The sequence below is a fragment of the Arabidopsis thaliana genome, chromosome 2 (assembly GCF_000001735.4).
Source record: "Arabidopsis thaliana chromosome 2, partial sequence".
NCBI classification, from domain to species: Eukaryota; Viridiplantae; Streptophyta; class Magnoliopsida; order Brassicales; family Brassicaceae; genus Arabidopsis; species Arabidopsis thaliana.
The window spans coordinates 14,588,453-14,612,566 of record NC_003071.7 but is presented as its reverse complement, the minus strand read 5'-3'; the positions used below and the strand labels follow the sequence as shown (position 1 = coordinate 14,612,566).

The 24,114-nt window shown below is 35.6% G+C and overlaps 3 protein-coding genes across 5 annotated transcripts; 1 reads left to right on the top strand and 2 right to left on the bottom strand.

The window, feature by feature from the left end:
• Window position 1: 1 nt before the first annotated feature.
• ABCC2 (multidrug resistance-associated protein 2) lies at window positions 2–10,097 on the bottom strand. 3 transcript variants are annotated; one of them, NM_001202746.1, is made up of 27 exons: window positions 9,857–10,097; window positions 8,971–9,361; window positions 8,699–8,877; window positions 8,573–8,612; window positions 8,294–8,450; window positions 8,014–8,128; window positions 7,855–7,935; window positions 7,442–7,466; window positions 7,159–7,215; window positions 6,999–7,064; window positions 6,644–6,718; window positions 6,132–6,239; window positions 5,578–5,712; window positions 5,335–5,441; window positions 5,164–5,257; window positions 4,912–5,079; window positions 4,597–4,737; window positions 4,296–4,496; window positions 3,977–4,075; window positions 3,724–3,876; window positions 3,204–3,601; window positions 2,841–3,021; window positions 2,309–2,632; window positions 1,227–2,105; window positions 906–1,151; window positions 398–812; window positions 2–277 (listed from the first exon to the last, which is right to left on the bottom strand). In NM_001202746.1, exons 2-27 carry the CDS (start codon window positions 9,298–9,300, stop codon window positions 180–182), a joined length of 4,872 nt encoding a protein of 1,623 aa, NP_001189675.1. In that variant the 5' UTR covers window positions 9,301–9,361; window positions 9,857–10,097; the 3' UTR covers window positions 2–179. The 3 variants fall into 3 exon arrangements, with proteins under 3 accessions (NP_001189675.1, NP_181013.1, NP_001324371.1); NM_129020.3 differs by having other exon boundaries at window positions 8,971–9,867; NM_001336522.1 differs by lacking the exons at window positions 8,014–8,128; window positions 8,294–8,450; window positions 8,573–8,612; ... (1 more) ...; window positions 8,971–9,361; window positions 9,857–10,097 and having other exon boundaries at window positions 7,679–7,855.
• A 4,926-nt stretch (window positions 10,098–15,023) lies between these two features.
• On the bottom strand, window positions 15,024–16,002 carry AT2G34655 (uncharacterized protein). Its single transcript, NM_001349588.1, has one exon. It carries the CDS (start codon window positions 15,729–15,731, stop codon window positions 15,663–15,665), a length of 69 nt encoding a protein of 22 aa, NP_001336502.1. The 5' UTR covers window positions 15,732–16,002; the 3' UTR covers window positions 15,024–15,662.
• A 4,424-nt stretch (window positions 16,003–20,426) lies between these two features.
• Window positions 20,427–22,831, top strand: PID (Protein kinase superfamily protein). Its single transcript, NM_129019.5, has 2 exons — window positions 20,427–21,557; window positions 21,865–22,831. The coding sequence occupies exons 1-2, from the start codon at window positions 21,010–21,012 to the stop codon at window positions 22,631–22,633; spliced, it is 1,317 nt and encodes a 438-aa protein (NP_181012.1). The 5' UTR covers window positions 20,427–21,009; the 3' UTR covers window positions 22,634–22,831.
• The last annotated feature ends 1,283 nt before the right edge of the window (window positions 22,832–24,114 follow it).

Genomic DNA, 24,114 nt, shown 5'->3' with positions numbered 1-24,114 from the left:
TGAGTTAGAAGGATACTCAAGTAATTTCTCTACTTATCACGAAGAACACAACAGGGTTTGATTTTCTTTGCAGGTGAAAATTAAGTTTATGAAATGGAAACCAAACTAATAATTTTGGTTAAGATAAATATATGTTTCTTACGGAAGAGACAATGATTCCTAGTTTAACATGAACTTATCTACATCTCGACGTTGTCCCAGTCAAATGTATTTCCTTCGAAATTGTAATCCGGTTGTTGCATTCGGTTCCTTGCCAATCTGCTCATCACTGCAAGCCCTGAAAACGTAGACAGCGGAAAGCAGGCGTTCAATATAAGAGCACGATTTGACTTTAATGTTTCAGTGTGGTGATTAAGATTTTGCATAAGCATTTGTAGAGATGCATATATTTGTTTACCTTCTACCATTCTATAGAGTGATGACAACCATCCCTCTCTAGAGATATTATGTTCCTCAAGCGACTCTGCAATCTCTTTGTCGTGTTTCCCCTCGAGAACACTGCGCAGAGTCACAACTGCATCGTTTGTTCTCTTCAAAATGCTGCTGTCATCTTCAATTTCAAGGCTTTGAAGATCGTTGTGCGACGAAGTAAGACTCGCAGCCAGAGCAAACTGAGCGGCTGCAGCCCAGCGAGAAGAAGCCAGCCATTTCCTTTGGCCTTGTAAGTGGTGTGAGTCATCTTTGGCACGCTTGTTGTCGAGTACTAAACTACGCAAGTACTCAGCATTTGCAGCTCCAGTGCTTTGAACCATCTTGGAGAAAGAGCTTCCTTCATTTGAAAGAAGGTTCTCCGGTGAACTGAATTCTTGAACCTGAGTTAACAAATTGGAATAGAACAGGTTAGCTGAGAAACAAGGAGAGTGTGAGATTGAAAGAGAGAGAGTGTTTAAAAATAAAATACATACTCTTCCAGAATCAAGCACGAGAATTTTGTCACAGTCAATGATGGTATTGAGACGGTGAGCGATAATGAGCATCGTGCATGACTTGAATTCTTCTCGGATAGTCTTCTGAATGAGGGCATCGGTTCTAACATCTACAGCAGCAGTTGCTTCATCAAGGACGAGTATCTTAGATCTCCGTAACAGCGCACGTGAAAGACTCAACAATTGCCTCTGTCCCACGCTGAAATTCTCTCCTGCCTCAGAGACCTGAACAAAGATTGAAAATCAGTTATTACCACTTAAAAATGAGACTTCATATCAATATAGGCAGCAACTGAATACCTCAGCATCAAGACCAAGAGGATTTCTGCGGATGGTATCCTTCAAGTGTGCCCTCTCTAGAGATTCCCAAAGATCAGCATCATTGTGTTCACCAAATGGATCAAGATTGAACCTCACAGTTCCTGAGAAAAGAACCGGTGACTGTGGAATGATTCCGAGCACTTTACGTAGGTCCATCAGTCCAAACTTTCCAACGTCACAATCATCGATTAAGATCCTTCCTTTTTCCACCTCCACAATTCTAAACAATGCATTCAACAGGCTTGACTTTCCAGCACCAGTCCTTCCAACAATCCCCACCTTATCTGTTGGATGAATGAAGAAAGAAACCCCATGAAGCACAGGCGGTAACTGAGGGCGGTAACGGAGAACAACATCCTCAAACTTTATGGATCCAGATGATGGCCATCCAGGAGGTGGACGGTTGTTCTCAATGACAGGCGGAGCCTCTGGCGGAATCTCTATATAATTGCCAACACGCTCGACCGCGTTTAGACTATTCTCAGCCAAACTCGCAAGTCTCAGAACACCTGTTAACAAGCTAGTAATATTTAAGGCATAACTGAGAAGCAAACCCATTGTAGATGCAAATGCCTGTTGGTTCTCCGCTCTTCCATTCTGCATGACAGCAAACGATGCTGTCAGCCATATCATAAGACCACCCAGAGTTTCTAAACGGATTCCAAGCCACCGATTGGCACCCATGTTGACAAGAGTGAATCTGATGTTATTATCCATTGATCTTCCGTTGATATCAGCCATACGATCATATGCTTTGTAAGCACGGATAGTTGATAAGCCATTCAATGCCTCTCCAAACTGTGCATAAACAGGCGATCTTGAAATTGAATCCATACGCTTAACCTCACGGGCTGTGTTCTGCAATAAGAAAAATAGTTAACACACAACATAAACAGCATGATTTTTGGTGACAGATGAGTGTAGATAGCTTAAGCACCAAACGAACTCAGACATGACAAATGAGGCTAAAAAAGTATGTGTAACATCAATCATCTGTGTCCTTTTCTCTTTCTGTTACTTAATCTCAGTTATTTAAATGCTGCGGTTAGAAGGTACATTACCTGATAATAAAGATAAGCTCCATAAAACAAGACCAGGAGGGGCATGATGGCCCACAAGGACAAAGTGCTTACAATGCCAATCAACACTACAGTTGAAAGAAGCTGTGAGACTTGACCCATAAACATGTTTACAAAGACGGCCACAGTTCGATCAATATCACCCAGATCTTTTGCGAATCGATTGATTATCCGTCCTAGCGGATTGGTATGGAAGAAGGACATCGGGGCCCTCAGTATGGAATGAAGCATATTGTCGTGTAACTTCTTAGCTGCATAAAGACTGGACATAATCAACCAATATGAATTGGTCAATGTCACCAAAACCTGTAAGCAAGAAGAAAGAGTCTCAGCAAAAAAATCAATTCTTTACTAACCTTTTCTACCTCCACCTTTGGATTCTCAAAGTAAAATCACAAAAGTAGAATTATATAAGATCTTTCTAAGCTGGTCAGGTTTCAGCTATATATGTTATATCATGAGGTCAAGATTATATCAAATCTTCACTCATCCATCAAGCAAACATAACTCATACCTGTCCAAACGAGAGAAGTGCATATATGAGATTGTAGAAAAGGGGTCCATGACTCTTTGGAGTTCCTGCATCAGTCCACTCACTCAACCACGTGCTGCTAGTAACCCGAAATACTTCTGTTAAGACGTAACATAAAAGGAGCATCATCACTACCCATGCCCCTCCAAGTGCATCCTGGTACCTGAAAACATTGAAAGCCTGGAAAAGTCATTCTGATATCCCGCAAAGGTATAGTTCAGCCTAAAAACATAAGGAACATGCTAGTTTGTTGTGAAACACCACAAATGAATGGACCTCTTGGATCGAGTATGGGGAAAGTTGCAAACAAATAGTAAGATTGCAAAAGCCAAATGTTCAAGTTACCTCTTCAGGACTCTCCAACTTACAACTCCGGTTTCACGTTCTTCTTGCTTGATGAGGACAGATTTCCCTCCTTTTTTATTTCCTTCTTTGGATTTTTTATCGTCACTTCCATCCATTTGAAGACCATTTGTGTTCCCATTCGCAACTGGTTGTTCCGCTGTTTGATCTGCCTCAGCTTCTCCATTTTCTTCTGAATATTCTTCCACCTTCCCTGCATTTTCCATTAGCCTCTGGAACAAAGGGCCATTACTGGATAGCTCTTCATATGTTCCTTCCTCTTTCACTGTGCCTTCATGCACAAGTACAATTCTGTCCACTTGTGATAGGAAGTGGAGCTGGTTTGTAACAAGAACTCTCGTTTTCTGCCCCAGTTCTCTTTTTATGCATTTTTCAAAAACCTGAAACAATATTCCTAGAAATCAGACTGACAGTATTCCCATAATGACCAGACACAAAAATGTTAGATAAATTCAAAAATGAAATAGACTAGCCTTATCAAAGAGAATCAATGAGTTAGTACCTGTTGACCAACATGAGCATCAAGGGCACTTAACGGGTCATCAAAGATGTACACATCTGAATTTGAGTAAACGGCCCTAGCCATGGAAACCCTCTGCTTCTGTCCTCCACTGATATTAACACCTCTTTCTCCAATCTCCGTGAGATCACCACCCTATTAAGCAAGAGAAAGAGGTTGAAACAAACTTAGCAACACGAGAACAGGCAAGACAAATCCTTGTTATCAACTCCACGAAGCTCTCCTCAAAACTTACAGGCAGTAACTCTAGGTCATGCTTCAGTGAAGTCACATCAATGGCCCTTTCATACTTTTCACGGTCGAAAGGAGAACCAAACAGTATATTGTCGCGTACCTACAAATTTTTATAAGAAAATGCATATCAGTCTTCTGTTCAAAATAGCTTAGAGAATCAAATATTGAAGAAGGTTTCCACTAAGTTGGTGAAGTAACTGACGCATTTGAGAACACATATTGTTCTACTATAAAAGACAGAAAATACATTTAACATTATGTACAACAGAAAAATTTGCAACGTCAGCCCAACTTAAAAGTCAAAGAAAAGAAGAACATACTGTTGCATTAAAGATCCATGAAACTTGTGGAACATAAGCAACTGATCCTCTGAGAGTAACTATTGCATCAGATGTTGCAGGAAGTTCACCAAGGATAGCAGATATTAGAGAGGTTTTTCCTTCGCCTGTACTACCAACCACAGCAACTAGGCTGCCAAGAGGTACATCCAAGTTGATATTTGACAACGTCGGCCTATCCCCCTGTAGATACATAGGGTTAGCTCGATTTTTGTACTTTCTATGGATAAAGGTAATGAGAGAAGCGAAAGAAGGAACATGGTATAGAATAGCCAAGCGACACCTTAGAATCCCAAGAGAAATATCCATTTCTTATTGAGATGGCTGGCTCTCCAGGTTCAATGGGAGGATTTGGTAAGAGAATTCTTTCTTCTGTCGCCAATACCTCCTCAAGACGTTTTAAGGATACATTAGCATTTACCACCTACAAGTGAAAACTAGTCAGCATCGGCATCTGTTTCTGGCACCAGCAAGGATACCCTCCAGCATGTAAATTCGAAATATAAGTCATGGATTTGATAACCAAACGACAGTTACTACAAGCACTAACAGTTCTACTTAATACACATGCATTGCAACAACATATTTAAGAAATCACCTGAGTTATAATGTTTGGAAGCATGAAGAGAGGGAAACGAAGCACAGCAAAGAGAGAGAGTGACGTAAATGCTCTTGCAGGGGTCAGGTCTCCTCCAAGTAATGTGAACACACCAAATGAAACAATAGTCACAAGAACAGGAATGCTATTCAGTATGAACATATTCAACTGCAAAACAAGACAAGACCAAGCAAGAGTTAGAAATATACAATAATTAGAGGAAAAACAAAAGTAACTACGCTGTAGTCATACCGCTCCCAGGAGCTGTGATTTCCGGAACCAAGATAATTCATCATCACGAACAGTTTGGACCTTGGACTGGAAACTGTTTTCCCAAGCATAACACCTGTAGCATTTTGGTTTAGTACAAGTTTCCTGCAAATTAATAACTATGTTAACAAAATTGGTTCTAGAATTTCTTACTTTACTGTATCCATTGCAGCTAAAACTTCATTCATAAGGCCAATTCTCTTGTCAGTACGCTGCAGACCTTCCTTTGTCAGCTTCTGCATTTTGCTTATAATAACAGTCTGTTTTAAGAAAACAGAGAACAAGTTCAGGAGACGAAGAAGAAGTAGCCTTTAGGAGTACGAATGAACAAGCGAACAGTATAGAGAAAAATAAGCTACAAAGGAAAAAAAATGAGGAAATTTAGAAGTCATGTACCTGTAAAGGGAACATAAGGACCAACAACAATGCACCAATGAGCGAGGCAACACCCAATTGCTGATAGAGGAGAATCAGTGCTATAATTATACGAAATGGAGCCGACCACATGGTATGAAGTGATTGGCATATTTGCTGCCACAGAAAATGGAAAAATTAGTACAAAGTACATCTGGTTGATTAGATAACAATATTGATACCAGACACAGTTAAGACGAAAACATTAAACAAGACACAGTTTAAGTTGGCATAAGAAACAAAATAAAAAAGAAGAAAGAAAAATTCAATGATAACAAAGTGCTAGCTAGAAATGAAAATGCAATCACTATTCATAGCCAATCTTAGACCTAACAAACAGATTCAGTAGATCAGTATGCTGGAAATCATTTCTAAGTAAATCCAACTTCTATTACCGAACATAAAAAGTAACTGTAACCACTCAATACCAGCTGCGGACAAAAATAAATATTCAAGATCCGGATGTTAACAGCCCTGCAACTATGATATAGAGAAACATGCAAACTTGAATTCGAAAATATGAAAGGGATACTCACCTGAAGAGATTCGGCATCAGTCGTCATTAAGTTGGTTATCTTTCCTGTTTGAAACTTTCTACGACCTTCATTAGTTAACCTCAACGATTTGCGGAACACAGCAGCAATCTAAAAAAAAAACAAGTCATCAACAGGAAGACCAATTTTAAAAATCATCTGTGTTCAAAATATCTTCCATTTCGTACTTGCTAATTTCACTCCACTACAAACGCAGAAAAGCATGAACTGAATCAGGAAATACAGCTAAATTTGTATTTCTCTAGTGAAAGGATCTGAAAATGGTGGAAATTTCCAGAAATAAAAACAGCATACTCAATCATCTGAAGCAACACAAACTTATTCCTAAACTTTTGGCACAAGGCTTATTTATGCATCATATATAGAGGATAAAGAAACCATGTTGATATACTTATTCCTATACAAGATACTGGGAATCATGCTATCAGCAAACATATCTGCACCAAAAACATATGGCAAAGGAAGAACGTCAGGGTAGCAAATTTAAAATTTACCAGAGCAGATCTCAGTCGGTAACCAACACGCATGACATTCTGGAAATATTGAGCTTCACATAGCACCCCGAACACCTAGAAACGTTGTCATCAACATCAGTCACTCGATGAGTTTGTAGCTTTAAAGTATCACCCTACACTAGATAAAGTCAGAACCTATCTAACAGACGCAAAAAATCCAAGAGCAACAAAATCAAAAAGTGGCATTAGGGGACATCTAGTGTTGCTATTATAATCAGTTTAGAAGAACCTTAGACCAAACATACAGAAGTATAACAAGTGTCAGTTTCACAAGTTGATAGAAGAGAGTCCAAATAGACAGAGAGAGAGAGAGAAAGAGGACTTCATTTCATACCACTCCAACAAAGATTGAGAACGCATAGATGTAACCCATCCAAGCTGGCGCATCCTCTTGCATTGACTGTATATAGTTTGACATACAAAATGAGAGATATTGTCAGATAAGAATATTGAACCAATAATAGGTTTCCGAATCTGCCAAGAAAAGAACAAACCTTTAAGAGTTGATTCAGTAAAAGAGGTCCCACAAACTGTGAGCAATCATTCCCGATCTGTGCATACAAATGTAAATAAATATGTTCAAGTACAATGAATTAGATAAAGAAAAACTAAGAACCCACTAGTTCCTTCTAATAATCTGTAACACCATGTAAATTATAAATGACTTCCACGTGACAGAAGGTTATCCAACATGACGCAGAACCTGTGATCATATGAATAAAAGAGAGGAAAGACTCTGGAAGCACGAATAAAAGAGAAAGAGGTAGACGAAAATACCTTCCAAAATCCTCCCCACCAAAACCTACAAAATTCAAAAAATTAGATCCCCATACGACATGTAGTTAACAAACGAAATAATGCTTAAGCAATATGAACCAAGAAAAAAAAACATATTTAACCAATCTACAGTAAAAGTTGTATCCCCTATGTCTTAAATTTATAAGAGTACGAAAGCAAGCATGATTGCCTATGATAAGATGGAAATGTGTTAAGCTGCTATAGCAAACAACTAACATTAAATAAGTAGAAATATTCTGATCTTGCTTCCTACACATTCTAAAAACCTGATGGTTCTTTCAAGAGATCACTTAAACATCTGCACATCACAGTGAAATCCAGCACTATCTAATCATACTCAAAACTCAAAAGAGATGAGAACACAGCACGATAAGGTGAGAAAATCTATCTACCTTCCTCCCAGGCTATTGTTCAATGCTCTCAACAGCCACGGTTGCGGCTTTTGTAGTTCCTTATCCCAGGAATGCTGGAAACTAAAAAGGATACAGAAAATATCAAATAGCCAATTCAGTAATATACATTTTAAGAGATATAATTATTGTTAGAAGTACCTCGTGAACAGAGTTTCAGTCTGATCCCAAGTGTCTAGATACCACACATCCTTCTCTGTTAGAGGCCTTTTAGATCCCAAAGTCATCAAGGGATTCATCCATGAGAAGAAGATTTCTGTGACCAAACAAGGAAATTGGAAGAAGGAAATCAGGTGAAATTTCAAAACCTAAATCCCCATGATCAATCTGAACAAAAGTCAGAGACGATGTTTGCAAATTATGATTACTAATTATAAGTTTCAGCCAGGCGACCAAATGAAAATCATGTAGAGTGACTTACTGTCAAATATATTTGCATGCTTCTCAGGGCATATTTGTTGTCCATCAGAAATCTCTTCATACTCATAATCATCCACAGTTTCACTCCGCACTGGCATGTAGCCAGGGTAAGTATCCAAATTGGGAAGATGCATAAACAAGAGAATTCCAAACAGAACCTGAAGTAAAACCAAAATTCACCCTCTTAAGATGTTAGAAAACAAACTGTATCGGATTCTGATTTATAATCATAGCACATGCTAGGATTCTGGACTCTCTAAAGGAGTCCAAGTGAGCTAACCTGAGCTCCCACTTCGCTTGTGTAGAGATACAGAACATAACTGCAATGAAAACAAAACATGAATTCACCCTGTAGAAGAAGAACAATGACTTCAATAAACCAAAGTAACTCCAAAATTGTACCAACCTGCTATAGTACTCCTTGACTGAGAGAACAAGATTTAACAAGACCATATCCCCCACAAGAGCATATATGACAGCAAACCTGACATACCAACGGAGTTCACGGATGTAAATTTTAGTTTCCATTAAAATCATGACCATTACAGCGCCCCAAGCAAAAGCTTTGACACCCAATCCGAATGCCTGCCAAAGAAATCACACAAACAATAGCATGTTTCAGGTAAAACATACACAACAAACTAAAAGATAAAGAATAAGGAACAGAAAATAAAGCACCTCAAAAGGAGGAAGTCCAGGTCCATCAAAATCTAAAACTGAAATCCCCATGATCAATCTAAACAAAGGCTCAGCAGTAGCATACGCAGCCAACAAAGCCAGGAAATAGTTATACAATCTTGACCTCAAACAGAACCTCTCCACCTTGTGATCCTTTAAGGCGAGCCATATACGATACAGGCACAGAACCAACAGAACCAGTTGAGAGATACCAAGCACAAAAGAGTCAGTAGCACAAGGCGTGTATGCACCAAATGCATTAGCCACTTGTTTTGTCCAAACACCATTAGGCACCGGCTTACAATACCATTCAATAAACTCAAACCCCATCGTTATCCTTTCCTTTCCCTCAAACACAGTGCATCACAAGCTACCACACCAATTCCCTACCCTGCAAAGAAAATCAACAACTTTGAAATGAGCTTCTAATTCCAAAAAACCATAGCAACAAAAATAATAAATTTTCATAACTTTAAAAAGTCATAAATCAATCATTATGTGCTCAAGTGACAAGAAATGGACCCAGAGTGCGAAAGATAATAAATACATTCGCGCGTAAAAAGGGGCAAAATTGCATTTAATCATATATAAAAGATAGAACAGTGACAAGCAATCACAACGAGAACATAGAAGAATCATCAAGAGTCAAGACTACAAGATTGAGAGAGCTCAAGTGTTTTCCATACGAAAAAAAAAAAACTTTGAAACGAATCCATAATTTTATTATCACGAAAAGACTCTGCATTTAAGATGGTATCGAGTCAAATAACACAAATTTGAAATCCATGAAACAAAACTATCAATCCCACTTTACAGGAAAAAGCTACAATGGAGAAAAGGGAGAATAACAAAACAGAGAAAACAGAGAAAAAGGGAGAAGCTTTACCTGGAGATTTTGGCAAAACACGAAAACTCAAAAGGGATCTTATGTACTCATATGAGAAAGAAAGTGGGTGGGTTCTCTCACTAATTTGCTCGAAGATTCCCCAAAAAGAGATTGAAGAATAATATTTGAGAGAAAGAGAGAGTGATACGTCACCCCTTACGATGCAAATATATGGACGAAAGAGAAGCTTTGTTTTTTGCCCCAAGAAAAGACATTAAAAACCATTTAATTATAAACGATCATATTTCTTTAAAACAATTCTATTTATATTTAGAATCAAATATGTTATTGACAGTATATGGTACATTTTTCCTATTATAACACTTTTCTATATCGAATAATATAAAAAAGCTATATAAATACAATTATAGTATTCTGTTCTAAAACCAAAAAATCTATTCATCTAGTAAGTGTTTCTATTATTTATAAAAAAAAGACATAAATGCTTACTTTTTAATACAAACAAATTGATACATACAGGTTTTTTGCATACAAAAATTGGCTTCATAATAGTGTAATTTTGATTTTTTTTTTTAAACCAAAAATAGTGAATGAATCTTGTTTCGGTGTTATTTGTTTGGCAAAAAAATTATGTTTTTGTAGATTCATTGTTGATAAATATTATCAATATTATTTTCAACTTTGAAAAAATCTAGGAAACTTCGATTTGTGTACTAAAAAAGACTAATATAAAATTAATTAATCTCCACTATAGTTCGTTAATTTTCCAAAACACCTAAAACTGATTAATGAATTCTAAAAAGGTTTGTTTCCAATCAAGCAATTATGCTGTTCACGTGCGTGCAATGAAAATTCAAAAATACACCAATTGTTTTTTTTTTATATCGTTTGTCTCTTGATAGTTGATACAGAAGAGGTTTAAAAGTTAGCTAGCGTATTTCGTGTGGTTGATGATGTTCGAAAAAAGACTGATCTATTTTGTCCATATAGATTTTTCCAAGTTCTAAGTTCTTACACGTTAATCTAGTAAGACTCTAGATGTACAAGAGTTTGATTTTGCATGCAGTTTAATTTATATTATTGATTTTTTTTTAACAATATAGCTATAAAAGCTATAAAAGCTCCAAATCTGTTCTCTCCTCTCGTCTGTCGTCATCTCCCCCGGGGGTTGGCAATCTCCGTTTGTGGGCATGTGGTGGGTGAGCATCCAGGGGTGTTTTAGTCTTTATCAAATAACAAAATTAAGCTAATTGTTAAACCAAAAAAAAATATTAAGCTATAAAAAAATAATTAACTTCAACTCAACATTTTTTAACTAAAAGAATGTACATAATGCATGGTAACATGCTAAAAAAAACATATCACAAATTAGATTAACTCCATCCCAAATTTACCACGAAAACCTTTAGTTTAGCTCACCTCTAGTCTTTTAGTTCTATTTCCAATTTTTGTTTGTTGTTTGCCTTCACCATCTCCACACCAATGTCATTGTCTTTTTAATTAAATTGGATCTGAACATTTCAAACATTAAACTTTAAAAACAAATCCAATCGGATTTTTGAATCCAGGATAATATATAGTGCCTCATTGCTAGTTGCAACTCAATTTCAATTTATATTCTATGGCACGGTAGGGGACATATTGACCATCAGAAGAATAAAGTAACTAGAGTGCCCTTTTCACATACAGCCACCGTTCCTCTATATGCTTTTCCATCCACATACAGATGTGAAGATATCTTGGGTTCGGAACCAACCACATCATTGTGAACTTCTCCACAACAAAAAGAAAATGAGATTTATCTATGCGAAAAGTTGACAAACTATTGACATATTCATGTCTAACTAGTACTTTTTCTTGATAGATACATTTTAATATCAAATGCTTTATATTTTTGTTTATTATTTCATTCTTTGTTTCCATTGACACTGTCTACCCTTGTTTTGACCATCTCAGAGCTGGTAAAAATAATCCAGCGGTTAATTTTAAAACTACGAGCTAATTGGTCTTGTTTTATATTTTTCTCTATTCAAATGCATTTGATTGTTAAACTTAAAGAGTCACAAACGGTGGCTTCATCTGACTGCATTCTTGACTGTTTGGCCGGCCCTAACGTAGTAGTCAACATATAATAGAACATTTTAAACTGAAAAATGGTATAACAACAGTTAAACCAAGTCAAGATTTAATTCACCGTATAAACCATTAACCATGGTAATCATGTCATGATTTGAATCATTTTGTAGACATTTAAGGCCGAGCACAAATGCACAACATAGAGAGATTACATAGCACCAATGTTGTTTAGACCGAGCACAACTCCGACGTCGGTCGATCGGTCGATGATGTGCCCGACCTCCGACGGTGCCACATGCTAAGGTGTCTGCGAGAGTGAACCCGTACGGCCGTTACGGATATTGAAGTCCCGATTCCCTCGTCTCGAGTCTTATTACAGCTGTCGTCTTTTATTGGCTGATAGCGCTAAACTGAATCTTCCCGCGAACAGGATCAGGTTCTTTGGTTACTTGTTGTGACATGTCAAGGGACAGAAGATAAGGCCCAATAATCCCTTTTGGGCCTTTTTCTTACTTTCAGAAGAAAAGCCTGCAAAGCTTTTGTGAAAGATGCTAACGGGAGACCTCTCCAAAAGTAGGTTAATTAACCTTAACCATATGTTTTGCTCTAGCATTAAGATAAAAGCTTAATTAAACACAATGTTTTCAACAAAAATATTTAATACTTAATGCCTTACACAAAGATGCTTACGTTTGTCTTCTGAATCAAATCTCCTTCAGATTATAGTTTACAATTACAAATATGATTTTATTACATCGTGTCCCAGATTGATTATGTTTTTGACTGCGTATATATATACTGCTGACATAATATATAGTTTAAGTTTTTTTTCTTTTTCTTAGTAATTTATATGAAACGTAACGAGTAAATGGCCCGGCAGAATCTATTGGTTTCATGTCAACAAACAATTTATAATGTGAATAAGAGATGTTAAATTATTGGAGGAGACATGGGAACAATGTCAACAGTTTTGGGAAGTAATAATATATTTAAATTCCCTTAACAAAAAAAATATATATATATATTTAAATTATTAACTAATCTGCTAAATTATTTTTCTTAAATCACAAGCATATTGTAGAATTCCAAGGGAAAGAGTTGGATTCTCAATGATTTTCCAATTTTAGGTGCCTTTGGCTACAAGTCTACAACGATTAAATATACTCTAGTTCCGGGTCTAATTATTTATTTTATATTATAACGAGTTTTTTTCTCAATTTTTAAATCTCTAATGTATACTTCTAGTATATTTAATTTAATTAGTGCTGTCTAAAAATTGCGTTAGTTATTGTTGTACTTGCGTATTCCATTTGAAAGATTTAAATATACGTTGTGTTGCCATGATATAGATCTAAGGATTTATTTGGCCATGTAATTAAGAATAATTTCATAACAATTCGTTCTGATTTCTAAACACAATTTGTCCGTTTGTCGGCTTACCAAGGCAGCGGGTATATTGGCGGCCGGTTTTCCCTCTTGATTAGTTTATTAGTTAATTGATTATTAAAATCGTACGAATTAAGTAACTATAGTTTAGTTTAGTTAAACCTATTAAAAGACCAACAACAACAGAGAACAGTACCAGCAAGGCAGCAAGAGAAGTAGCTTCCGAGCCTTATACGTAACTTCCCTACGGTACATATATTTATGTCTTTCTTTTATTTGTTTTAATATCATGACCTTCTAGGAAACTAGTTTAATTAGTGGGTGTCTCTATATCTTTCCGGAATTATTTAAACGTGATTAGCTCGACTAACGACTATTAAGGTGGAAAAGTAATCTACTCTAACGTCTATCCACTTTTTCATGCAATAATTTCTGTCCAAATTTTTGACGCTAATGGTTACTATAAAAGCTAAAAGAGACTCATGAAACGACAAAAAAAAATACATAAATATATATGTTGTGTATATATATAAATATATATATTAGATTAGTTTTTCCTATCTTCCCATTCAAAATTTTAAAAAGTTAGATATACATTAAAAGTTTATGATCAACGCAATTAACAAGTATGTCGAAGTAATTCAATGAAAAGCTTATTTATAATGCATGGTTTTACAGCTATTTGCGTGCAAGTAAACTTGAAAAACAAGGAATTTTACATATACTGTGAAGTGTTAAACTGAGGACGTGGTATGGCCACACAAAGAACAAAGGTATAATTGGTGGGATACCAAAATTTACATTTAGATAGATATGAAAAGAAAAATCAAAATAACTATTAGTTGACTTTAAAAAATTGAAATCGCCAAGTATGTTTTTTTTTTTTGGTATGTTTTAATGTTTAACTGAATCAAATGTATGTTTAACTGAGTTTATACATACCAAACAAAATATGACAATAAGGCTACGGCATTACTTTAGTTTACTAACAGTTTTTTTTTTTGGGTAATTAAATCGACCAAATCTCAAATTAGTCATAACTCACAACCCTATAGAACGGTAGAAATTTTGTGTTTCTTCCGTTTAGAAGGGGAAATAAAAGTCAGTGGTGATGGATGCATGTAGATGATGAGATTCTATCCTAAACCGAAGACTAGCTATATCCACAAAACAAAACTTTAAATTACTAATTAAGCGGATAAACGGAATGAATTGACCTATAATATATATTGATTAACAGTTTGGCATATTGCAGATTGTATTGACTGCGTAGTACTATCACCTTATTGCTGCTGTTAACTAAAAACAAAAACAGTTTTAGCATTTGACGGAGAAAAGGTAGAATATATATATATATATATAAGGTTGTTGGTCGACCATAATTTTTATGATCAAATCTACTGTTTAAGTGTATACTACAGGTTGCTACATATATAATATCACAAACAAACAAAAATGATTCAGTTTTAACCATAATTACAAAAGCTTGATAGAATATATTAAATGTAAAATCTACATGATGCGCCAAAGATTCAATGAGAACATTGAGAAGCACATCGCATAATTTATGGAAAATGCTTACTTATTCATACTTGCATGAATCTTGAAAGATCACCTAGAGACAGCATATTAAAGGATTAAAACCGTTATAGGGTTTACCACTATGTTCTTTTAACATGGTTGAAAGATTTCCATGTTGTCACTTGTCAATAATAGGGTTGTTTTTTTTTTTTTTTTTTTTTTTTTATCGTCTGAAAGTTTATTATAGAGATTCCGGTGAAATACAAGGGTGAAATACAAAGCCGGCGGTTAACAAGTAACCCCAGAAAACTAAGCCGACGATTAAAAGGATAATCTCGGAAGCAAAGCCCAAAGGAAAGGGAAATAACAAGGCAAAACAAACCTTACAAACAGAGCAAAGTTGCGAAACTAAAACAAAGAAGCAGACCAAAACAACCAAAATTTTAAACACAACATCTCGTCAACCACATTACCAGACAAAGGAAAGGCAGAGCTTTACAACAAGCCACTCCGTAGGGGACAAGGAACTTCCAACCAAATGGACAGCGGTGCCACCTATTACGATGAAGACTACCTTACATAGAAGAGTTCCAAGGAATCCATACCGGCGAGAAGAACTAGGCCAAAGACGACAAGTCACACCTACACTCCCGGAAGCGGCGAATCAAAGAATATGATTGTTTAGCGCCTCGAAGAAAACCAGCCAATGAACAGATGAGATCTCGATCAGATCTTTAGAGTAAAGACAAGGAGAGAACCAAATCAATCCGGACCACACCGAAAAACAAAAACGGGAGGAGATCGAACCGGACAGAAACGAAAGCAACCACCAAGCCTGGTAAAAGGCTAAACGAGAATAAGGTTAAAACATGACCGGATCAAGAGGCGCTACTAGCAACAGAGACCAACCCACAAAAACAACATAAGCCATCTAAGAACCATTCAAAAATCCCTACACCACAACGCACATAAACTAAGCAAAAGCAACATAAACTTTACAGCAGAGCAAGAGAGGCATAGCTCCGGCGCTATGGAAGCCACCAGAGCCAGCCAACGCAAACTGAGATCTAGATCTACTTTTAGAGAGAAGGGAGAGGTTTTAAAGAGAGAAGTACCCAAAAAAACTAGTTTAGAATGTTTTTTTTCTTTTTTCTAAGTAGATAGTTTTATTTTTTTGAAATAGATTCCAATATCATTTGGTCTGAATTTCGTGTAGACCAAATCCAGGGTGCCTAAAATTAGTAGTATATGCCATGCATGTGGTCCACACGATCTCACATGTTGGGATTTACCTTTACTTAACTTTACTAATTTTATTAGTGATTAAAGTTTTTATACATCTTGTTTTCAACATAAAAATCAAAACCAAATCTCAAAGAGATCTCATTTTGGCAAGAAAAAAGGATAGGCACATACATATACAATAAGCATGTCTTTTGATTTACACACACTATTCGTTGGAGTTAATTTGTGAGATGAATATTTCTAATTATAATCGGCAGAATAATCATCCGTTTGAATAAATTAGGAGATTAACTATTAGGAGTATAAACAACCATGATTTCTTTATCATAATTACTTTGATATAAAACGATATTTACCAATCAAATTTATAGAAACAATTAACTTATCATTAAAGTTCTTGGTTAATAGTGTATATATATATACATATATATATTGTATTTGAAGCCCTTGTAAAAAGAGAAACGTGAAGACTAAACAAAAGAGAGTCACTGTCTTAATTAATTATTAGATCATTATCATGGTATTTGAAACCCTACTCGTCTAACTCTTGCCAAAGTCCAGAAATATGACAATGGTCACACATGCCATGTGACCATTTTTAGCCGATGATGTGGACCTTCTTTATATTAAGAAATTATTTGGTTAGTTTCCCAATTGATATCAAACAAGTTTCGTGATATGGGTCGAGACTTTTAAACAAAAACAAAACAGAAAAGTTTCATGATATGGATCACTTTTTATAAAGAAAAGTCTACCTATATTTTCTTCTATTCTGCACTACAAAATGGGTAGACATATATACATATGTAGTGTATGTATTTATCTATTATTCTATTAATCATTCTCATTCTCAAAGGTTTGACATGCCCACAGGCCACAACCACAAGCAATCTCACTTGCCATGTTTTTTTTTTCATTTTTTGTTTATATGAGTATAGTAGATAACACTTAAGTGTGTATGCATGTGTATATATTACTTATGTTATTTTACGATATACATGAACACATCTATACGTGTTTGTGTATATGACATATCTAATCAAGCGTCTATGCATGTAACTATTTAAGTATGCAGATATTATGAAAATACATACGTTTAATAAATATGTATTTTCGTTTCTGCATGCATATTCATATATTCATGAGAAACGTATTTAACTATTTATTAAGGCCTTGAATGTTTTGTAGATTTTGTAAGAGTTTTTGGATTTTGTTTTTCAAATACTTATTTTCGTACCAATCAAGATTTTAAAATTTTGATTTCCATACAATTTAGAAAAACTATTTTGTTGTAGTTTTTCATTCATGATTTTAGTTTTTTAGTTTTCCTAAAATTTAGGGAATCTAGTTTTTACTCCATCAACGTTATTTTTCTCAAAAACTAAAAACCAATTTTTTTGAGTTTTAAAAACAAAAATATATTAACAAAAATCTAAAACTAAAATCTAAAATCTAGAAACTAAAATCTAAATCCAAAAACTAAATCGAAAATCAGCATCCATTCAAAGCCTAAAAGTGTAGCGAGATGGAGTAGTTCTTATAAAAAGAAAATCTTATATAAAATATTAATAATTGTTACACTTTCTGCTGCACCTTTTTATGTGGCACCCAACTCTCTTTAACTAATTCGTGGGGCCTTGCTTCTAGCCTTATTGTATATTCCAATTTCAATTGCTTCCACACAAATTGTATTTCCAATAGATATGTTGTGAAAATCTAACTAAGCGTATTTTCCTTCTTTTAGCATCAATTTTGGCTATTGTAAAAAAAAACATCAATTTTGGCTAAAGAAGAAATGCTCATCAAAAGTTCGATCAGTTGGACGTATCTTATAAAAAGTCAAATGTTGTAAAACAAGTTTTTTTTGGTGTAAATGTTAAGAGTTCTAAAACAGGTTGACCGAACCAATTCTAGCAATAATAATAACCCCTAACCATGAAAGACTCATGAAGGATTCATTCACAAAACAAATCCTAACCATAACAACAGCTAATGTTGAAAACAAATATCAATTCATCTTTGATGAGTGGAGTGGAGCCACGTAAATCTTACTGCATGATTCAGCCAACTTCTAGAGTAAAATTATATGGAAGACATCAAATTGGATCATATAGCATCACATGGAAACAAGCATTAGAACATAGCCAGGCCGACTTAAAACAGAGATTTCTTATAATTGGTGTCGTTTATATAAAAAAAAAAATCAATGAACATTTACATTTTCATGGAGTTATTTGCATTTGTCTTTGAAGTATAAACCAAACAAAATTCATTAATTAGTTTTCCAATTTATGTTTGGACCCAAAAGCTGTCGCGTCAGAAAAAAGGACCCACAGTTCCTAAATGTTGCCGCCTGTCCTCCTCACATCCTATGCTTTTATTTATTACACTGTTTTAGTTAATCTCTTCATATCTTTCTTACTCTCTATATGATTCATTGATTCTATCTTTAATATTCTGTTTTTTTAATCACAAGTTAAGGTTTTTGTGACCAATACACATCATCCTCTGTCTAATCGTTACGATTATAAAACTAAAACGGATTGAATCATCATTTAGCTTATTGTTAAAAAAAAGATTCGAGGGAGAAATAATAATTGGAGTAAGGTGGGAACTAGTCCGTACAAAACATGGACCCCACGAAATATATAGTACGTACAAGACACAGAAGTAAGTCATTCCGATGTAGTTTTAGTAATTGGTACAAGATTGGGATATAGTTAAACTAGTTACCAAACACTTGGCTAAGAGAGAGTTTGAGAAGATACAGAAGTAACGGGAACAGTTATTGTCTTTAGGAACCAACGAGGAAGGGAATATCTCTCTGGGTTTATTTAACCATAAGTCCAGAGGTCAGTTCTGTTTTGTCTCTTTGCCAATTTAGCTGGCACAATTACGACTTTGTCCCTCTTCCACCAAACATCTCATGCATTTTTCTCCTTATTTCCTTCTTTTTTCTCCAAACTTCTTTCTCTTAAGTTTCCAAAATACTTAAGAGAATAACTGAATATAGTCACAGTCAAATATGTTAATGTTTGATTCAGATTCTTTAATTTAAAACTAAACCTAGGGACACTTATCTTAACCTAGGGACACATTAATTTTGAAAAACGTGTTCTAAGGTTAGCTAAGGAGAGGGCCATGCAGATATATATGCGCCAAATGAATCATAAGCGGTGGGCATATTTATGTCTGTCCTTTTTATGGCTTATGAAACAAAGTTAAAGCTATATATTGTGCATGAAACTTAGGCTACGTTTCCCCTCTATTTTCCATTCATTTTGAACTCAACATTTGCAAGTGTTAACCACACTTCTTCTAACTGTTGTGATTCGTTTATTCTAGCCATTTCACAGATTGAGGCTAGTATAAGTATTCTAGAGTACATTATATGAATACGTCTCAAACTTTTACTGTATAAACAAAACAGTTTTCCAACCGCGAACAGAGGTTGGATTAGAGCAACTCATGGAAAAGATAAATCGGAGATGAAAAAAGTTGTCACAGTGGTCAATCCACAATGATATGAGAGTAGGACAAGTAGGTTCATTCCCGTATAATTATATAATACAATATGTTATAGTAGCCCAAACATTATAGGAGGTGGAGCTAAAACAAAACAAAAATTAGCGAGAGGAGATCTCCAATTGACAATAATTGAATCAACCAAAACCTAACCTAACATAAAAACAATATCTTGGATTCAAATCCAAAGCTTGGAACGTAACGTAACATGAAGCCACAGAAAGCCAACAACATCCTAGTATATAGGTTGGGTCCCTTCCAGCATTTGTATCATCTTTATTAATGATCATTAGGTATGTTCATAGTCGGTATAAATATATAGGGTCCGCACAAACTGGTACACTTTTTTAATGGCAAACATAGTGGTACGAATTGATAGTAATTAAGTGTGTTTTGGTCAATAGCTAGTTTTTTTGGGGTTTTCAAAGATTATATATCCGTGACCATGAGTTCTCTAGTTCAACTCTCACTCACGAGAAAGACAAATGAAAGAACATACTGTACTAGTTTTTGTCTAAAAGTACTCTTTGATTAACCTTTAGAAAATTGATGTTATCATTAAACAAAAAAAATAGTTTCACTATCTCTTCCTATAACCTTTTTTACGGGCTCATTGAATAATTACATATCTTTTAGTACATTTTGTACCAAGACGATATAACATTACCAATCATCTTGAATTAGCCAGAAACAACAAACTAAAACTGTTTAAGTTTCAGAAACTAATCCATATATAATGTTGAGATTAGTTAGTATTCATAACCTATGGAGTATTAATCTTCAAAATTTTCCTCATGAAATCTGTATTTAGTCATCACTTTTTTAACACAGATGAATCACTAGTCCAATATTTCTCCAAAAAAAGACACAAGAGTCTCGAAATTGTAATCCATATCTGTAATTTTGCACCCCTATAATATGCCTAGAGGAAATAAGAAGAAAAAATAATGGGGAAAAAGAGAAGCTACTGCTACACTTTCAGGCACGTGACAACGTCTCACACGTGTCATATATCTTACGTCATCAAGTCCTCTTTTTCTCTCTTTCACTTTTCTGTTTACCTCTCTCACGCGTTGAAAAGTGCAATCAATCTTACATAATTAACCACAGTAAGAAAAAAAAAAAATGGTCTCTGTAACGTCTTTTTACTGTTATAACCTTACACGCATAAATACCCCTCACCAACTCTCTCTGTCTCGCCTCTCTCTAAAACTCCAACACTTCTCCTTCTTCCATCTCTCTCAAACTTCTGAAAATCTTCTTCTTCTTCTCAATCATAAACCCTAAATCTTCATCTCTTCAGATCAGAAACTAATGTCCATTCAAAGACACCCTGTCCTGTTTCATCTCTGTCATTAGTCTTCTGTTTTCAGATTCCAATTTTTTTTCTTGAATTATCCTCTTAGCCATTTCTTGATTTAACTTCGATTTTCCCGGCGATGTTACGAGAATCAGACGGTGAGATGAGTTTAGGAACAACAAACTCACCGATAAGCAGCGGAACAGAGAGTTGCAGCAGTTTCAGCCGGTTATCATTCGACGCGCCGCCGTCAACTATCCCCGAAGAAGAAAGCTTCCTTTCTCTCAAACCTCACCGATCCTCAGATTTCGCTTACGCAGAGATCCGAAGACGAAAAAAACAAGGCCTAACCTTCCGAGATTTTCGCCTCATGCGTCGTATCGGCGCCGGCGACATCGGAACAGTTTACTTATGCCGTCTAGCCGGAGACGAAGAAGAGAGCCGGAGCTCGTATTTTGCGATGAAAGTTGTGGATAAAGAAGCTCTTGCGTTGAAGAAGAAGATGCATAGAGCAGAGATGGAGAAAACGATTTTGAAAATGCTTGACCATCCATTTTTGCCGACTCTTTACGCTGAGTTTGAAGCCTCACATTTCTCTTGCATCGTTATGGAATATTGCTCCGGTGGTGATTTACACTCTCTCCGTCATAGACAACCTCACCGGCGATTCTCCCTCTCTTCCGCCAGGTAAAAAATATCAAATTTTATTGAATAATTTAATATTATGGACAAAGTCAGATTTTTTTTCAAAAAAAAAAAATTGTGAAAAAAGATTCATCATCATCAATGTATATATATATTTTATAGTTACATGCATTGACTCTGTTCACATTTGTTATCTTGTTCTGCAAGAACAGACCTGTTCTTATCATGTCGGTCTTTTCCAGTTCTTTGAATTGTTATCAAAGAGTCTTTTTCAGCCCATCACAATTTATAAACGTCAATAATTATGATTTTATTAGCTAATGAGTATTTATTTTGTTTTTGGTTACAGATTTTATGCCGCCGAAGTTCTAGTGGCGTTAGAATATCTACACATGTTGGGTATCATCTACAGAGATCTGAAGCCTGAAAATATCTTAGTTAGATCCGACGGTCACATTATGCTCTCTGACTTTGACCTCTCTCTATGCTCCGACTCAATCGCAGCCGTTGAATCTTCCTCGTCTTCGCCGGAGAATCAACAACTCCGTTCACCGCGACGATTCACTCGTCTCGCTAGACTTTTCCAACGAGTCTTGCGGTCTAAAAAGGTTCAGACTTTAGAACCAACCCGTCTCTTTGTTGCTGAACCGGTTACTGCCCGGTCCGGTTCGTTCGTTGGTACGCATGAATACGTGGCACCAGAAGTTGCTTCAGGTGGATCACATGGTAATGCCGTTGACTGGTGGGCCTTTGGAGTGTTTCTCTACGAGATGATATATGGCAAGACTCCGTTCGTTGCGCCGACTAATGACGTCATTCTCCGTAACATTGTGAAAAGACAGTTGAGTTTCCCGACTGATTCGCCGGCGACTATGTTTGAGCTTCATGCGCGGAATTTGATTTCCGGGTTGCTTAACAAAGATCCGACTAAAAGACTTGGGTCACGGCGAGGTGCGGCGGAGGTTAAAGTGCATCCTTTTTTCAAAGGTCTAAACTTTGCGCTCATTCGTACGCTTACTCCGCCGGAGATTCCTTCTTCCGTCGTCAAGAAGCCGATGAAATCGGCGACGTTTAGTGGTAGAAGTAGTAACAAACCAGCGGCGTTCGATTACTTTTGAACGTTTTCTACGGTCGAGATTAGGGCCACGTGTTAGTCTGTTTTAGCTGTACATATTCCCTCGAAGCTGTCCTTTTTTTCGTTCTTTAATTTTTAAAATTTCGTTAATCTGACTTATAAATTAAAAATTTAGGTGACTTTTCATACAATTTGTACAACAAACGGATTAATCTAAAACTAATCTATTTTATAATTATCATTATCAACTCTTCGGAACTTGGGAACATCTATTTACCAGTCTAACGATAGTTAATGTTAAGGCATTATATAGTTGACCAAATTTGGTCAAACATTTCTTACCGGTTTGAATGAACTACTTTTCACCGCAATGGAAAAGAAAACGAATTACTTTATAATAAAACTCGTCACGCCTAGACTTTGTAGTTCGACGGGTATAGAAAAAGAAAAGAAGATTCGTCTTTTGACAATTGTAACACATGAAGTCATATTTGCTCTTTGTTAAATCTCTACGAGTCTTTAGAATGTCAAAAAAGGGAGAAAAAAACGTTATCCATAAGGGTAGGAATCTGCCTTTTTGGATCCGACCAGTTGCATGATCTCTCTTCTGCTTTCGATTCGTTCTCTTCAATTTCAACTTAAGGAGAACAATAAACTATAGACGGCAAGACGAAATTGTTTTCTTGATATAGAGTATCAAACGCATTCCTCTAGTGAATTCGTTTAAGCTTTATATAAAGTGGTGTCATTTTCTTTAATGTGTTAAATCGATTTCATTAATTAGATACATTCACTTGACCACATTTTGGCCCCCGAAAAAAAAAAAAGAACACATCATAGGTTTTAAATGTCATTTTCAGATTATAAAATTACTTTGAAAAACTTATACATAAAATATGGCTACTAAACAAATATTTACATGTTTAGTGGGTTATAACATTATCACAAGACTTTAATACTACAATTTATCTTGGTATCAAAACATACTCCACTTTTTATGCAATAAGAATTTAAGAGCTATGTTTGTAAGGACCAAAGATATCCACATCGAATTGTTAGTTCGTGTATTTAAGAAGGGAACAAATGTAGATGTAATGAATCGGATAATGCATTTTAAAGTGAAGTTAAGCAAGTAGGTAAATAATTCAGCTAAAATTTTTGGGCATGTTTGAAGCATGTCCCCAAGTTCATCCATTGCATAATGTGACAATCTAGAAACTAACAAAAAGCCTTTGGCCTTTGGATTGCGTAAAGAGGATTTGTCTGCAATATTTATTTAAGAAGGGAAGCAAAAATTTAAAGGACAGAGAGATTTAGCGCTAGATGTTTTGTCTATCTTAAGAGTAACAAAAAACAATACATATGTACTTACTTACTTGCTCACATTATATTCACCACGTCGACCGTTAATGAAGTGAGTACGTTGTTCAACCAACCAACCAACATTGCTTGATTTACCGACCGCTTTTATTAATTGTTATACATATGTGTGTATAATATACTTATGTGCCATAGGCGATTGTA

Bases quoted from the DNA above. Each gene is read 5' to 3' on its own strand.
- ABCC2 (NM_001202746.1), bottom strand. From the start codon at position 9,300: ATGGGGTTTGAGTTTATTGAATGGTATTGTAAGCCGGTGCCTAATGGT. The intron at 6,719-6,998 runs GTATGAAATGAA...CAACGTTTCTAG, and splicing joins TCTCAATCTTTGTTGGAGTG to GTGTTCGGGGTGCTATGTGA. The intron at 5,442-5,577 runs GTACATGACTTC...TTCTTAAAACAG, and splicing joins TCCTTATGTTCCCTTTACAG to ACTGTTATTATAAGCAAAAT.
- PID (NM_129019.5), top strand. From the start codon at position 21,010: ATGTTACGAGAATCAGACGGTGAGATGAGTTTAGGAACAACAAACTCA. The intron at 21,558-21,864 runs GTAAAAAATATC...TTTTGGTTACAG, and splicing joins TTCTCCCTCTCTTCCGCCAG to ATTTTATGCCGCCGAAGTTC.